A 17966-nucleotide genomic window follows, 5' to 3' on the forward strand; every position below is an offset into this window, starting at 1 on the left:
GCTCTTTCTCCTATTTTGATTTGACATAAAAAGTGTTCTTGTTCAACTTCTGCATCCCTTTATATAATTTAGAGACAATTTTGGAAGGTAGAGCTTTATAAGAATCTGTAAAAAATTTTATTAGGTCGATCCTAATACAAGAAAGCCTTTTTGTTTATTTCTGTGTTGTAAAAGTTACGAACTTGAAGGTATCTAAACAAATCTGTATTTTCTAGGTTGAATTCTGATTTTATCCTCTCAAATGGTTTAAAAATATTCCCTTCCAGAAACAAGCAGATCGCTGTTAGGCCCCTAGCATTCCACCCTAGGAACGCAGGATCCAGTCTACCCTGGTAGAAATTTGGAGCGAAAGAGGGCCAGATCAAGATTTTTATGTCATTCAACAGATTATAATTCTGAACAATTTTATTCCAAATCAATAATGTGTTGTGCACAATGGTACTTTCCTTGCTACAGTAACTGGATGTTTTCTGTCCCAATTGTGTTTGGGGGGGAGGAGGACTATCCACATTTAACTCAATTTCTTCCCATCGGGCTGTAAAATCAGAGGAGCACCAGCACACTAGATTTCTTACTTGGGCTGCGTAATAATACAGTTTCAGATTTGGGCAGGGCCAAGCCACCTTGATCTTGATCCAACTGAAGAGTTTTAAATCTAATCCTAGGTTTAGCGCCCGCCCAGTTGAAACGTGAAACCACCTTATCCCATGCATCAAAGTGGGAGTCTGGAATTATGATAGGGAGTGACATGAAGAGGAAGAGAAACTTTGGGAGCAGATTCATCCTGACACATTCTATTCTTGAACTAAAGTCCAATATCTGTGTTGTCCAGCGTTTCGTATCCATTTATTGTGTCGGACAAATTCCTAAAATTTAGTTCAAACAGATCTTTTAGTTCACAGGAAAGGAAAACTCCCAGGTATTGTATCTTTTTGACTTGCCAGTTAAGTTTGAAATCCGTTTGGGTTTTATATTAGGGGTTTAATTAATAGTTAGGACTTGAGTTTTAGTAATATTTAAAAGATAACCAGACAGGCGACCAAAATCCTTCAGGGTTGTCATAAGTTTAGGGAGGGTTACATCTGGATTCTGCAAGTAGACAATTATGTCGTCAGCGAAAAGAGCTACTAAATGTTCAGTATTCGCTATTGTATTACCCTCCAGTTCAGTGTTTTGCCTTATGGCCTGGGCCAGGGGCTCTATGAACAAAGCGAACAGGGTCGGGCTAAGTCAGCAGCCCTGGTGAGTGTCCCTGAAAATATGTCTGGAATATCTGGAAGTTGTTAGACAGTTGGCCGTTGATCTTTATTTTGGCCGTAGGATTCCCAAATAACGATTGAATACATTCGATGAACTCGCAATTGAAACCCAGACGCTCTTAATACCTTGTACAAGAAGGACCAACTTACGCGGTCAAAGGCCTTTTCCACATTGAGGCTAATTAAGGCCATGCATAAATGATGGGACTTCGCCTGTTCTATATCATGTAACGTCCGCCGAACACTGTCATGTGTCTGCAGACCTTTTATAAATCCTGTTTGATCTTCATGTATTAGCTCTGATAAATACAGTTCTAGTCTTCTGGAAATTATTGAAGTAAACAGTTTATAGTCCACATTCAAAATGGAGATAGGACGATACGATTGGCAGTATTCCTTATTTTTCCCCTCTTTGGGGCAGATGAATATCATCGCCTCTCTCCATGATGGAGGAATCTCAGCCTTGTCCTAGCCCCTACTCTGCTGGAGTAGGGGCTAGGTCTTCCTTGAATATTTTGTACCACTCATTAGGATAACCATTGCTGCCAGGGCATTTATTAGCTTTTGATTATTATTGATTGCTCTATCCAATTCCTTTCTAGTGATGGGAGCGTTTAAAGTTTTATTTTGCGTTGTTCCCAGGGATGGCAGGTCTAATTGTGACAAATAGTTAGTTATGATGCTTTCCTCTACTGGTTGTGGACATGAGTATAGTTTTCTATTGTAATCTGTAAAAATGGAGTGAATTTGGTTGATATCGTAGGGCAGATTACCAGATAAAGGGTCCCTAATTTTGGTAATTACATGTTTTAATTGTTGCTTTCGAAGGCGTCTTGCCAAGATTTTTGTGTGCGGGAGAGTAATGAGTGAAATCTTTCTGATTAGGGTGAAGAGCCCTCCACACGTCAAAGAGGCCCGTTTCATTAATCAGGGTATTTAGGCCTTTAGATCTGTATGTTTTTGGTCTTTTATTGCTTGTTGTTTCTGTAGTATGGTTTAGAACCGTGTTCCAATCTCCTCCGCAGATTAGCACCCCTTCACATATCGAGACAAGTGTAACAAAAAATTATTTAAAGAAAATCCTGTTACTCTCCGGAGGGGCATAAATATTAGCAAAGGTAACCAAAACATTGTCAATCTTCCCTTTTAGGATTACGTATCAGCCCTCATTATCTCCCACAAAAGAAAGCAATTCAGAGTTCACCACGTTAGAAATGAGGGTCGCTACTCCTCTCTGTCTGCTATTACTACAGGAGCTATAAAAGGTGTTTGAATAACCAAATGCTTTGAGTTTATCATGCTCATGAATTGACAAATGTGTTTCCTGTAGGAAGGCAACATGTATACCATCCTTTTTCATTTTTGCTAGGACTTTCTTTCTTTTGACTGGGTTTCCAATACCATTTACATTTAAGGAGGCTATTTTCAGATTATACATCTGCTTGGGGTGTACAGCTTAACTGGAACAACCACAGTGACCCTGGGAAAAAAGGGAAATAAAAATACCAAGAACTGAACTGACTTCCAAACAAATGGGAGACTGATGCTCCCGAACTATGACCTGTTCGGGGGTCGAGGGAAAAGCCTCTCCGAGGAGAGGGCCCTGAGTGGACAGTTAAAGTGCCTAAAGAAAGAAACACACTCATCCTAACAGTCCAACAATAAGTAACCAAGATAAATACAGTACCTTAGCTCCCACACATTTATTTTTACAGCAGTAAGGTAAATGAATCCAAACCATTGAAATACCACAGTCATGGATGCTCAGCACCATCATAGTCCCTCTGAAATTCCAGAAGGCCACGAAGCCGAGACGATGAGATGGTTTCGCAGTCTGACGTTGCCGGTTCTTCCAGATGAAATCCCCGTTTCTTCAACTCGTTGTAAGCCTCCCGGGCGCTACGGTATGTGCGCGTGCCGGACTTCCAGTGGATCCTCATATTAGTAAGCGGCGTTTGGATTCGAATGCCCTTGTCTTTAAGTGCTTTCTTGATGCCAGCGTATCTCGGATGGATAATCATGGTCGAAAAAGATGTTTCTCAAGTTCACCTGGATCTTGCCTTTCTTCCACAGGCCCTTTAAAACCTACTCTTTTGTAGCGTATTCGAGAAAGTTAACGATGATTGGTCTCGTTGGAGATCCTGGGCCAGGTTTACTGGCCAAGGAACGGTGGGCATGTTGAATTTTAAAGTTGAAATCATCCTCCAATTGAACATTTGTTCTCAAGAGCTTCTCGATAAACAGCAACGTGGAGCTGCCCTCCTGGCCCTCTGGGACACAGCATATCCGCACATTATTTCTGCGGGACCGGGCCTCCAGGTCTATTAGTTTGGCCCGAAGCCTTTTCTCCTCCTCGAGGCAGGCGCACAACTCCTCAGTAGCCTTTACCACCCAGCTCTTAACTAGGCCAACGCGGGACTCAGCCTCATCCGTTCGTTGGGACAGAGCTTGTATTTCACCCACCATATTATCCAGTTTGCCATTTAATTCCTGGCCTAGTTGGTCCACATTGTTTCGCATGCGCTCATTGTCAGCCTTTATATCCATTTTCAGGGCCTTTATTGCCTTAAGCCGGTCTGAGTCTTTGCTAGCTGCTAAGCTATTGCTCTTGCCACCGGGATTGTTAGCCTTGGAGCCTGAAGCGATTTTATCAGAATTTCTCTGCATTCTTGTCCTCCTGCCGTCTTATCCCCTCCGAATGAGAGGCGCGTAAAGAGATGGGCTGAATGTATTTTCGAGTTTTCGAGTCCAAGGTTGGTGTGGGAGAAGGGTCGTAAAGTGTTGACTGACTACTCCATGAGCGTCACTGGAAATCTGGGATCAGTTTTTAGTAACTCCATATTCATAGTAATTCATGCTCTTTACATCTGAAAAAAATTACTTTAAGGTACAATTCTTCTTTTTTTTTAGATGCTTTATATGACAAGAAAAGAGGAAAATGAATCCAGTATGTGATGATTTAAACGGAATTAAGAACATATCAGACTTCAGGAGAATTAATTCTGGAAGAAAACCTACTCTTTAAGGAATGAATATCTTCTTTTCTCTGGTGATACTGAGGCTAGGCTAGCTGTTTCCCTTTGTTTCTAGTCTTTATGCTAAGCTAAGCTAACTCCTGCCATCATCCATCACACAGGGTTTCTGATCCTTGTTCCCAGCATGTCGTACTGGTTCTTTATCAGCTGTCTGGACCACGTCCAGCTCTTTGTGCTGCAACAGTGTGTCCTGTCGGTGTGTGTGTCCTGTTGGTGTGTATGTGTCCTGTTGGTGTGTGTGCTGTTGTGTGTACTTTACTGTTCAGCATGTCCATTTACACTCTGACTGTTTGTAATCCCGTATTTCTAAATGTGTGAATGTTTTCTTTGTGTTGTCACTCTGCTTGTTGACCTTGTGTGTGTGTGTGTGTGTGGAGAGGACTATAATAAGCTTGTGGCTCTCTCGCCTTCAGTCCCAGTAATGATGGAGCTGGTTAGCCCGTCAGCAGCAGCTCTGCTAACTGGTTGGTTGTGATTATAAAGCGGAGGCCCACAGGAAGTCCTGCTCGTATTTACTGAGGGAAAAGTTCACACACCAGGTTTTTGGTTTTTTAACAATGAGGAGGAAGACTTAAACATCACATCTGAAATATTCCAGTTGATTTTTTTTCATTACGTGGTGGAACGTTTTGAAGACTAAATAACATAAGAATGATCAATGTGAGTGAAAATTATGAGCCCGTGCAGGTCTGGATTCAGGCTGACACAACTAGTGTAGAAATTCCTCAGCACAATCCAAATGAGGTTCAGTAGTGTGTGTGGTGTATCGTATCATGCCATGCTGTAGCATTTCGTGCTGTCGTATGGTATTGTGCCATATGGTATTGTATCATGTTCTGGTGTGTCATATAGCATTGTCATATGGTATCTCATTGTATCGCTCTGTATGGTATGGTATTGTATGGTATTGCATCCTATCGTATGGTATTGTATCATATCGTGTCATGTTGTATTGTGCTATATGGTATCTCATAGTAATGTATGGTATCCCATTGTATCATATGATATTGTTTCATATTGTCGTGCTGTATTGTACCTGCCTCATTGGTATAAATAAGAAAAAGCTTCCTGCAGAGAAATAAAAAATGTGTATTTATGTAAAATCAGCTGCTTTTAAACTCATCTGTGGTTCTAGTAGTTTCCTGTCATGTTCTAGTAGTTTGCTGCCACGTTATAGCCATGTTTAGTAGTTTCCTGCCATGTTCTAGTAGTTTCCCGCCATGTTCTAGCCATGTTTAGTAGTTTCCTGCCATGTTCTAGCCATGTTTTGTAGTTTCCTGCCATGTTCTAGTAGTTTGCTGTCATGTTCTAGCCATGTTTAGTAGTTTCCTGCCATGTTTTAGTAGTTTCCTGCCATGTTTAGCAGTTGCCTGCCCTGTTCCAGTAGTTTGCTGCCATGTTCTAGCCATGTTTAATAGTTTCCTGCCATGTTGAGTAGTTTCCTGCAATGTTCTAGTAGTTTCCTACCATGTTTAATAGTTTCCTGCCATGCTCTAGCCATGTTTAATAGTTTCCTGCCATGTTGAGTAGTTTCCTGCAATGTTCTAGTAGTTTCCTACCATGTTTAGTAGTTTCCTGCCATGTTCTAGTCATGTTTAGTAGTTTCCTGCCATGTTCTAGTAGTTTACCTGCCATGTTCTCTAGGCCATGGTTTAGCAGTTTCCTGCCATGTTGTAGCCATGTTCCAGTAGTTTCCTGGCCATGTTCCAGTAGTTTCCTGCCATGCTCTAGTAGTTTCCTGCCATGTTTCCAGTAGTTTCCTGACCATGTTTAGCAGTTGCCTGCCCTGTTCCAGTTAGTTTGCTGCCATGTTCTAGCCATGTTTTAATAGTTTCCTGCCATGTTGAGTAGTTTCCTGCAATGTTCTAGTAGTTTCCTACCATGTTTAATAGTTTCCTGCCATGCTCTAGCCATGTTTAATAGTTTCCCTGCCATGTTGAGTAGTTTGCTGCAATGTTCTAGTAGTTTCCTACCATGTTTTAGTAGTTTCCTGCCATGTTCTAGTCATATTTAGTAATTTCCTGCCATGTTCTAGTAGTTACCTGCCATGTTCTAGCCATGTTTAGTAGTTTCCTGCCATGTTCTAGCCATGTTTAGTAGTTTCCTGCCATGCTCTAGTAGTTTCCTGCCATGTTCCAGTAGTTTCCTGCCATGTTCCAGTACTTTCCTGCCATGTTCTAGCCATGTTTAGTAGTTTCCTGCCATGTTCTAGCCATGTTTAGTAGTTTCCTGCCATGCTCTAGTAGTTTCCTGCCATGTTCCAGTAGTTTCCTGCCATGTTCCAGTAGTTTCCTGCCATGTTCCAGGAGTTTCCTGCCATGCTCTAGTAGTTTCCTGCCATGTTCCAGTAGTTTCCTGCCATGTTCCAGTAGTTTCCTGCCATGCTCTAGTAGTTTCCTGCCATGTTCTAGTACTTTCCTGCCATGTTTTAGTAGTTTCCTGCCATGTTCTAGCCATGTTTAGTAGTATCCTGCCATGCTCTAGTACAGGGCTACTCAATTCGGTCCTACGAGGGCCGCAATCCAGCAGGTTTTCCATGTATTCCTGTACCAACACACCCAGCGCTCTCTCTGGTTTAATCAGCATCAGACTGGAAATGATCTGCTTACTCTGATCCATTTGTGTCCTGTTTCTTTCAGCTGGTCCTTACAGTGGTCTCGGGGAATACTCTACAGGGGAAAGCGTCCCCATGCACACGTTGCCAAGTATCTCTTCACCTCCTTGCTACCTCATGACGCCGAGCTGGCGTACAGAATTGCACTGAGGGCCATGAGGTGAGTAAAACAAACTCACAGAAACCGTATTAAATGGATGAACCGTTTTGTCCATCAGTTACAGAAGGTTGCAAAGTTTGTCCATTTTTAACAAAACTTCAAAGTGAATTTTTGGTTTGAGCAGGTTTATTCTTCATCTAAGTGTGAACACTTTTAGAAGAAGCTTTCTGTCATGTCTTTAAGTCATCTCCAGGAATAGTTCACCAGGATCCTTGAAAGACTTTCCAAAGTTATTTGGATGTTTCTGCCTTTTGTTCTCTGTCAGTTATGTTGAGGTCCAGGTTCTGAGAGGATCGATCTCTCCATCAGACCTGTTTCCACTGATCTTCAGTCCAGTTCTTGTGTCATGTGACCTACCTCAGCGTTCTCCCTGTTTCCCTTCCTTAGAATGGCTTTTCATGGTGTTTCCATGGAAAATGCTAAAATCCTGTTTTCCTGCCAGACTGTCTGATCTTTGCTGGACTTCACAGATAAAACTAAAGAAATGTGAACAAATTGTTGTGACAAAGAGCCTAAAGATCCAGTTTAAACTGCTTCTTTGCTAAGTTTTTTCTCTTATTTATGGACACAACTCTGGTTCACCCCCTGAGTGTTTTATAGGATACGATACAATAGACTTTGTTGTCCACGCTAGGGAAATCAGTCTATTTGGCTTGATGCTGTGGCCTTTAATGCAACAATGTGGTATTAACAGTTAACATCATAAGAAGAAGTCATTCTTCTTTAAGTGAACAGAGTGAACAGTTCATAATCTTCCTGGAAAAAAATAGCAGGTTTAAGGTGTAGCACCTCCTCTGAAAAACAGGAAATGGACTGGGCTGAAAATGAGGGGGAAAACCGAAAAATGTCCTGATATTCTGAAGCTTTCTGAAGGTTTTTCAAAGGAAACAATCAAACCTGGCTCTGGTAACAGAAATAGCCTCAGTTTCCTGTTCTTAGCTGGCAGGAGACACCCGGTGGTGTCTTCTGCTGCTGTAGTCCATCTGCTTCAAGGCTGGACGTGTTGTGTGTTCAGAATGATGTTCGCAGACATTGGTAGGAACCAGTGCTGATTGGACTTCCTGTTGTCCTTCTATCATCTCCAACCAGTCTGCCATTCTCCTCTGACCTCTGACATCAACAAGCTGGATATTTTCTCTGCTCAGACCATCTCTGGAAACCCCTGGAGATGGTTGTGGGTGAAATCCCAGTAAATACTCAGACCAACAACCATGCCACGTTCAAAGTCACTTAAATCCCTGTTTTTTTTCCTCGTTTCTGATGCTCAGTTTGAACTTTGAAACGACGTGTGATGTAACTTGATCTGCTACAAACAAGATTCTCTACAGAAATTCAGCTTCAAAAGTAGATGTCTCAGTAGAACTGGAAACTTTACAGATTTGCTATAAATTCTGTCAACAAAAAGTGACAAAAATTTAAATGTTTACATTTTCCACCAGTAAGTGGAAAGTTAAAGATCATGTAAATAAGAAATGAATGAAAGTAAATAAAGGGAAGGATTCTTTATAATTAACTTATCAGTTTTCCTACCAAGTAAATCAGTCCAGCAGCAGCAACATCAAGGGAGGAAAGGAGCATTTAAATAATATGAACCATTTTAATAATAAGCATTTCTAGAATGCTAATAGACTGATTTTATGCATACTAACGTCTATAATGGGCGGGCACTCAGACGTCTGAACAACTATTTCTCTGCTGTTTGTATCTGAGCTGAACCGAGAGAAAATGAGGATTTAAAACAAAAACACTGATGAAACAAGCAGTGAGGGATAAAAACCTGGAGCTGTGGGTCTGTTGGGCTGGGGTGCTGAGGCGGAGCCAGATTTAGACGCTTTAAATGACAAAAACCTCCAGCTGCTGGAATATTCACTGAATAATTGAACACTGCTGAGACAGACTGTATAAAACGTGTTAATAATAAATACTTGCTTTTGGTTTTCCCTCTGACCGCCACAGAAAATGAATCTGCTTTTTGTTTTTTTCCAGAACTGAATCAAAAAGGAGGACTTTTAAACGTGCAGCAGTGTTTAGTTTAGCTGGAGAGAAACTGACTTATTTCCAAACTCAAGGTTTTGTCAGCGCTCGTAACCCAAAGCAAAGATCCACCTGATCTCAGAGCATCACATCAGACGTTCCTGTGGTTCTGGGCTCATAAAGTTTTCCTCCATGCTCAGGTTGCCGGTCCTGGAGTCCACGGTCCCCTCCGGAGTGCTGTCCCGGCCTCACCACATAGTGTCGGTGGTCCCCAACCGCTACCCTCGCTGGTTCACCCTGAGCCACATCGAGAGCCAACAGTGTGAACTGGCCTCCACCATGCTCACTGCTGCTAAAGGTACACGCACACACACCAGAAAATATGTGTTATTAACACTTTAAGTCCTGAAAGTCAACCTCTTTGGTCTAATGTGGATTTTCTGTAGAGAACCACCCGGTGAGGGAACAGACTGGTTCGTCTCTTTGTTCCTGCAAACCGAGGTCAAGATGCGATTATGTGGCACATTTCCAACAACCCATGCAGTGACTTAAAAAATAAAACACGACAGTCATGCAGGAAAACAATTAAAAACAAGGCTAAAAAATAATAAAAGTCATTAAAAGAAATGTTTGGGTCAGCTTGTGCCGGCAGGTTCGTCCTGTGTTTGTTCAGATGTGGTATTTAGGCTCAGATCTGGAACCTGCTACAGAAAAGCTTCTGTCACATCCAGATTCTACGTTTGTTCTTGGAGTGGGTTACATCCGCCTCCTGCTTCGTGCCAGTCAGCAGCCCCGACGATGGACAGAGGACCGGTCCAAAGTTCAACCCGTGGTCCAGTCAGACATCCCTGAACCCAGTGAAACGGTGGAGACCAGTTAACCAGTTTAAAGTGAACTGATCCAGCTTCCTGCAGCTCAGATGTGTCACAGGAAATTTCAGGTCTTGTTTGGTCAGCTTGTGTTTTACTTCCTCAGTTTCTGATTTACATGGTAAGACGATGTTTTCCTGAAGCTGAATCACAGCAAAGTCCTGCTGGTTTGAACGTGTGAGGAGCCTGACGTTCCTGAAGTTAGCTTCTGATTTGTGACTCTCATAAGGGCGATTCCACTGCTTTTAGGGGGGACCACAACAACATTAGACCAGGTCCTGCTGGGAAACTACAAGACTTGTTTAAACCTGGACTGAATTATTCTACACAAGCATGTGGCTTCATTCACACACTTTCTGATTGTATTCTGGTTTGAATTTGTGTACCTGTTACGTGTGTGTCCAGGTGATGCTGGAAGCTCCAAACAGTGTTAGAGTCCATCCAGAATGAACATCCAATCGTCTCCCACATCTTCAAACTGGCTCAGGATGCCTTCAAAATCGCACACGCTCATGGTACAGCCTGCCGGACATCACGCTGCTCAAAGTTTCCCTGGAGCTGGCCTCCAGGTAACCAAACACACACACAGAGACACACTGGAACCACATCAGAGACTCCGGCTGACCTGGTCTGTCTGCAGGTGATGAGGATGACGCTGTCCACGCTGAACTGAGGAGGAGGGGAGATGGTGCGCTGGCTGTCACCTGCGCCACTGAAGTTGGTGAGGAAAAAAAAGAGCTTGTAATGCATCATTTTCCTGAGGACAGCAGCAAATAAGGAGGCCTTGTCCCGACCTCTGTGGTCTAGAGCAGTGGTTCTTTTTCCAACAGAGTTTCCTGTAGAACCATTTTCTGCCCAGTACACCCCACGAGTAAACCAAGGAATCAATTTAATTCAGCATAATCTGGTCTCCAGTGGTCACCAGTAAAAATAATAGCAGAAAACCTTTAAAGTAGCAAATCATTTAAGATGTGAGACTCTGTAGAAACAGCTTGGACTTGGTATGACCGGGCTCTCAGCCCAATACTGACGTCCCCGACGTGGACAGGAAGTGGTGTCCAGAGGGAACCCTCCTCCAGATGATTTCATATGAATATTTTAGGGATTAAAGCAGTCCTGTTCTGAGAGTCTGAATGGATCCATTGAGAAGCTTCCAGTTGGTGATGCAGAGAGAGGACGTCATAAATGTCAGAGACAGAAAATTCAATTAGATGGTTAAAAGAATTTGTAGCACTTTCTTTTCCGATGGAAGATTTCTGCTTTCGAGAGAGACTGATGAATATATACTGTGTTCTGTTACGATGCCCCCTTCCAGCCGATCATGTTCATGACTTCTAAAAGCCCATTTACGTCCTTCTGTAGGTCAGGACGTCCACCAGAGACGCGTCCATTACATCTGAACTCCTGTTTTGTTAAAGTCCTCTGAGGTTTAATCTAAGACCGCCTCAGATATCATCAGCCCCTCCAGAGACCACCTTTCTGTCTGACGGTAAAATATAAACAACACACTTTTCAGACAGAAGCAGGTTTAATCCGGAATGAAGGGATTATTGCTGACTGTTTTTTTTCAATATTTGACCTTTTTATTTAGTTTAACAAAATACAATATGTATATTAAAAACCCCGATAACTACAAACCTCTTCCTTTACCCACCAGCAGACAAATTAAAGTAAATAAAATTATAATAAAACTAATTTGTAATAATAATGAGACATAAATAAAAATTAAATGAATTAATAAATTATAATACAAAATTAAGTAATAATGAAAATGAATAACAAATTGTATATAATTTATTTTGAAATAATATTGTGTAAAAGGTGTAAAACTTTTTCCCACGATTTAAGGCGGGTGCACACTAAAAGGATCATTTTTATCCCGATCTCGCTCACGATCAAACTGTTGGAAGGTCCGATTGTTGGATTGTTTGCACACATCGTGTCCGGTTATCCTGTGGTGTGTGATTGTCCAGTCTGATGCGCTAACTGGCACCAGCCACTAAATGTAGTTTTATTCAGAGACTCTATCTGGTAAATCCACAATGATCCATGATAACATTATTTATCACATTTCCACCATAAAAACATCACCAATCACTACTATGTTGCTAAGAGACCTCTATTTAGACCTGGACATGATGATGAAGCCACTTCCTGTCAGACTTTCCACCAATCAGAGAGCTTAGATTGACGGTAATGTCCAATCAGGAGCAGCCAAAGATCAACCAGTGAGCAGAAAGTTTCGTATGTGTGTGTGAAAAGAAGAAAAATAATGCTCCTCTATGCTGGAATAAAGCCAAGAAGACGTTTCTGATGCACGGTGGCGCCACAAAGCAGCTGAGCTGGAGTGGTTTAGTGAGGGATAGCAGGTAAATAGTAGCAGGAATAACTGGAAATGAGGAAAAAGTGGAAACATGGAAATAGTTTCTGTTGTGTGTTTGTTTCAATACAATATTTTTCTCCTGAAAGCCAAGACTTGAGAGAACGATGAGATGAGAAAAGGTTTGGTCACTGTTGGTCTGTGTGTTATTTCTACAAAGTTCTGTTAGTAATAAATTCTGCTTTCTTCTTCTGGTCGACCTTTATGCTGCTTTATCTATTCATACATTCATTTTACATCATTTTATCTCCCAATCTGACAGCTGAGAAACATCATGTCTGACGCTGACTGGGATTAAAAGGTTTCTGTTCCTACAGGCTGGTTTACATAAAAAAAGGTTGTAGGGGTTTAGTTTTCCCTCTGAAGAAGCTTTCAACGTTTCTTTTCTTTTCTCTGCAGGCGTGTTTGCGTTGGACAGCATCATGCAGAACTGGTTCACCCTCTTCACCCCGACAGAGGCCACCAGCGTGGTGGCGAGCACCGTCATGTCCAACAGCACCATCGTGCGCCTGCATCTGGACTGCCATCAGCAGGACAACCTGGCCAACTCTGCCCGCACCCTGGCCCTGCAGTGTGCCATGAAGGACCCCCAGAACTGCGCCCTGTCGGCTCTGACGCTCTGCGAGAAGGACCACATCGCCTTCGAGACGGCCTATCAGATCGTCCTGGACCGCCGCCCTCCACCGGATGAACTACACACAGCTGTTTACAATAGCGCGCTACATGGAGCACCGCGGTTATCCCATGAGGGCGTACAAACTAGCCACATTAGCCATGACGCACCTGAACCTCAGCTACAACCAGGACACGCACCCCGCCATCAACGACGTGCTGTGGGCGTGCGCCCTCAGCCACTCAATGGGGAAGAACGAGCTGGCGGCCGTCATCCCCCTGGTGGTGAAGAGTGTGAAGTGCGCCACCGTCCTGTCGGACATTCTGCGACGGTGCACGCTAACGACGCCAGGCATGGTGGCGCTGCACAGTCGAAGGAACTCTGGGAAGCTGATGTCTCTGGACAAAGCTCCACTCAGGCAGCTACTGGATGCCACGATCGGGGCCTACATCAACACGACGCACTCGCGGCTGGACGCACCATCAGCCCGCGCCACTACAGCGAGTTTATCGAGTTCCTCAGCAAAGCCAGAGAGACGTTTCTGATGGCGCACGACGGACTCGTTCAGTTCACGCAGTTCATAGACAACCTGAAACAGATCTACAAGGGCAAGAAGAAGCTCATGATGCTCGTTCGAGAGCGGTTCGGCTGAAACTGGACCCAACCACCAAATGAACCCTTTACTTTTTTTATCCTCTCTGAAGTGAAACAACATTCACATGAATCTTTTTCCTGTGATTCAGGACCTATGGGTCCAGCGTGAAGAACAGTTTCCTGGAGGCAAAGAATCGAGAAGCATTCTGGCCCAACGTGATTGGAAATTAAATGTGTTGTAGAGTCAATTTTCTCGTAAGAAGTGTCGAGTTTGAGCCTGGACATGACATCAGGGACCAGATGCATCAAACTGTGTGCAGAAGTTTGTTTTTAAGGCCGTTTTATGCTCCCTTTACGTATGTAAACAGAGTGTCGCTGCTCTCGTATTTTCATGGTTGTTCAGCAAAACATCCACCAGAGGGCAGTGCAGAGTTCAGAGCATGGATGTCAAACTCCAGTCCTTGAGGGATGAGGGAAGCATCAAAAAGCTGCAGCGCAGCTTGGTTTGACATCCCTGATGTGGGGCATAAACCGGCCTTTAGAAAACTGAATTGCTGGTATTCAATCATGAGACGTTTGCTGGCTGACGTACTTCCATTAAATCAAGTGGTGGTCAAACCAAAACAGCTAATGTTGCGATGGGTTAGCAGTTAGCAAGGGCTGCTGTCCTGCAGGTTTTGGATCACATTAATATGTCAACATGTTTGGGCAGAACAACAGAGTCATTTGAGTAGAATCCGGTGTGTTGGTGCAGGGAAACGTCTAAAACCTGCAGGACTGTGGCCCTCGAGGGCGGAGCTGGACCCCTGGATCAAAGCTTTAAAGGAGAAATACCCATCAGTTCAGTTCCAAATATCTGGAAGTGTCTGCTGCTTCAGACTAGCTTCTATACAAAGAACAGTAAAACGCAAACATTTTGTTAGTTTTGTACCCTCGTTTCCACGGTAACAGAGTTTTGGATGGATAAAAACACAGATTTGAGAACCGAGTGAAATTTTATCCAAACAAAAGCAAATAAACGTGAACTGAGATCTTCTGGTGACGATGACCTTCGTCACATCATCATGGTCTTGCCATTCAGACCCTGTTTACGCCCGCAAGCAGCACGACAACAATGGCCGACCTCCGTCTTCTGTTTATGCTGCAGAATCTTGTTTAGTTATTTGGTTTCTGAAAGAAGAACCTGCTTCTCCAGCAACATTGATGCCGTCGGCAAAGATGCAGAGATTACATGCAGCAGATAACCAGAGCGCCTCTGTACAGATGGCTGCTACGTCTTCAGGCCTGAGGATGTTGTTGAGCTTCACCGCCCTCTACAGGCCTGGCATGCACACTGCATCATCCCCGGTCCTGTTTGTGTTTCTGTCTGCACAGAGGATGTCTTTATGCTGCTGTTGTGTAAATGCAGTTTTTTTAGTCTGCAAAGGGAAAAATTTTAGGTTTTACTTGGAAATTGTTGCCTTTAACTATTTTATAGCTTCATTGTTGCTACGTGTGTTTGGTGTAACAAACCACAACCATTTGAAAAAATAATTTCACAAATAAAATATGTTTACTTGTGAAAATATTTTACCTAAAACTTGAATTATTTTAAAATAAAACTAATTAAATGATAAGAATACAAATAATTCAATTTAAAACAATTTAAATTGTTTTATTTTAAACTAAAGTCAAATATTTGAACAATATAAAATGTTGTGTTGCGGGGCCATTTCTGCCACATCTCTGCTAAATTCTTCGTCTTTTTTAAACCCTATGTGATGATTTGTGGCTTCAGTGAACCCTCTGTTCATGCATCTGATCCCTGATTTGGGCATGTAAAAATCCAGGAAGGCCGAAGAAGAAGAAAACTGTTCCTGGGTGTTTGTGTGCTTCCTTTCACGTGTTTAAAAGCGAGAGTTTTACACTGAGTGTGTTCTGTATTGTCCAGTGGCAAAATGTCGTCCTTCCTTCAGCTCACAGTCTCAAAGTTCAGAAAAAAGGCTTTAAACCCAACAGAGCAGCTCCAGCTGACGTACCTCTTCCTTTGTAAGGACCCAGCTTTACTCTCCCCCTGCTGAAGAAAACCTCCGGATCCAAGATGAGAATTTGTTCCACTGCCATCTTCAGACTTCTCAGTTTAGTCTCACATTCATCATGTCAACCTGAAGACAAACTCATAGAAACGGTCAACATACCTTCTCAGGGATTTCTCTAAAAAGCCGACACAGAAAACGAGAACAAGAAGCATTTTATTGTCCTGTAAATATGAAAGTACGTCTGATTATTGAAAAAATGTATATGTTAACTAATTTATGACAGAATATTCTACGTAAGGCACAATACTTGAAGCTGCAGTACTTTTGGTTTTTGAAAGAAAAAATAAAAAACATATCACGTGACTTTGAAACGTTCGCCATCAGTGCAGGAAGCAGACAAGCGGCCGGCGGGCGGACAGGAAGTACGTTTCCGCCTGAAAACCAGGCTGCTGCAGCTCGGTTGACATCACGCCTCCTCTTCCTCACGTCTCTACTTTAACTTTATGTGTCCAGACTTCCTCACAGGAACGGCCTTCTTTCTTGCCTTGTCTTAATGCTTTAAAATAACCAAACTGATCCGTGTTCCAGCCTCCCAGTGTCTGTCTGTCACTGGGCCGACTGGTTTTCTGTGCTTTAAAAGCTCATCTCATCTGTTTTTTGGTGTTGTCTGTTAGTAGCACCTTTGTTTAGGAACAAATGATGCTCCCTTTATTTATTATGTAAGGTAAATGATTGTATAACCATGTCGACATGAAGGTGAGACTAAGGTTTGATACACTGATTTATTTATGTAACTGAATTACTGTTTTATAAACTTGTTAATGAATCAACACTTTGTTTTGATTAAATTAGTTTTTTTGAGAGGACGTCTTTTTGTCTTTATTATTTTTTCAAACACAAGAACTTCCTTCTTCCACAGACCCTCCTAATCAATGCAGTATACTGTTATATCACCAGAAGCAGCTGTTCTGCAGCATTCAGATATATGTCCACATTGCCAAGGAGGAAAGACCTCAGCAATGATCTAAGAAGCAAATGTTGCTGCTCGTCAAGCTCGGGAAGGTTATCGAGTCATTTCCAAACTATCTGGAGTCATTCCACAGAGAGAAAGATTATTCACAGGACAGCTTCTAATCTTCACAGGAGTGGACGTCCCTGCAAGTTCAGTCCAAGATCAGACCCAAGAGCTCCGTCTCAGACTGTCCAGGCCTCAGGTAGCATGTTAACTAAAGTTCATGACAGTCCAGTTAGAAAAGACTGAACCAGTATGGCTTGATTGGAAAGGGTTGCAGGAGAAAGCCTCTTCCCTCTGGAAACAGTATGGCAGCATGGCTTAGGTTGATGAAGCTGCATCTGAACAAACCACCAGACATCTGGAACAATGTTGGACAGACCAGGCCACAGTGGGCAGAAAGCAGCTGTCAGCACGGTGGTGGAGGGATGATGATCTGGGCTTTTTCTGGAGCCACAGGACCTGGACACCTTGAAGTCATTGTTGCACAGGCACAAGATATATATGGAAGGCAAGATGGCGACAGGGTGTCTTCACCCGCTTAAATTGATGCTTGTTGATTTTTGTGCCAATGTGTCTCTGGGTTGCTAGTGTATGACCTTCAGATTCTTATTGATCTAAACCCGACTAGCAACGGTGTACAAACCCATCCACACCTGTCGGCTGGTACCGGCAGATTCATTTTCCAGTTTTGAGCTTCAGACTTTTGTGATAAGCTTTGATAACCAAGTCCTGTGTGCTCTGGCGTGTCGCCCTTCAAAGCTTAATGAAGATTTATTCAGGACTTCACAGACTGTGTGGCAGGCCTATCACCGCGCTATGACCAGTGTTTGATGGGGATTCTCATATCCATGTTTGCTGTGAACCCAGACCTCTGGCCAAAGACTTTATAAACTTGATCGATGCTTTTAACTTGACTCAGTCGGTGTTTTCCACAGTAAAACTATTTTTAATTCACTTGCACTTGATGGATTTAACCAGCAAAACCCAACTAAAGAAAGCCTAAAGTTTGGACCATGGAGATTGTTGCTAAGGCAACCACAGGTGGACAAAGTATTATTAAATCCTGATCAGGATAAAAATGCTTCACTAAACAAGCCATTTGGGACATATTCCGATCCCTTCATCTGAGGTGGATTTGCTGGATTTTAGGACCTAGTGAAGACCAGATGTGATGTGGAGTTAGGACATGGTGTACTTTCTTTCACACATGACTAAGTCAACTCTAAAAACACTAAACTACCACAGAGATGAGAAAAGAGCACAAAACCAGCGCAGAACGATGAGGATCTTCAGGTGCTCGGTGCATCATGGGAGCTTCACCTGCAGGCCCAGAGCAGGAAGTCAGAGTTAAGCAGCTCCATCACATCAGCGCGGAAAACACGTGGACGTGCACGAGGACTGCAGGAGATTTTATTTATGTTTGAAGAGATAGACT

The 17966-nt window shown here is 42.9% G+C and overlaps 1 protein-coding gene across 1 annotated transcript in view; it reads left to right on the forward strand.

Moving 5' to 3' along the window:
* The window catches only part of LOC121629662 (zinc finger SWIM domain-containing protein 6-like), a 50915-nt gene extending 34539 nt beyond the window's left edge, over window positions 1-16376 (forward strand). The window contains 10 exon segments of the mRNA XM_041969371.1: window positions 6934-6990; window positions 6993-7068; window positions 9243-9409; window positions 10325-10428; window positions 10431-10473; window positions 10544-10606; window positions 10609-10632; window positions 12691-12962; window positions 12964-13377; window positions 13380-16376. Coding sequence (XP_041825305.1) covers window positions 6934-6990; window positions 6993-7068; window positions 9243-9409; window positions 10325-10428; window positions 10431-10473; window positions 10544-10606; window positions 10609-10632; window positions 12691-12962; window positions 12964-13377; window positions 13380-13556 — 1397 coding nt within the window. The 3' untranslated portion in view covers window positions 13557-16376.
* Window positions 16377-17966: the final 1590 nt, after the last annotated feature.

Source organism: Melanotaenia boesemani, chromosome 19, assembly GCF_017639745.1.
Source record: "Melanotaenia boesemani isolate fMelBoe1 chromosome 19, fMelBoe1.pri, whole genome shotgun sequence".
Classification (NCBI taxonomy): Eukaryota; Metazoa; Chordata; class Actinopteri; order Atheriniformes; family Melanotaeniidae; genus Melanotaenia; species Melanotaenia boesemani.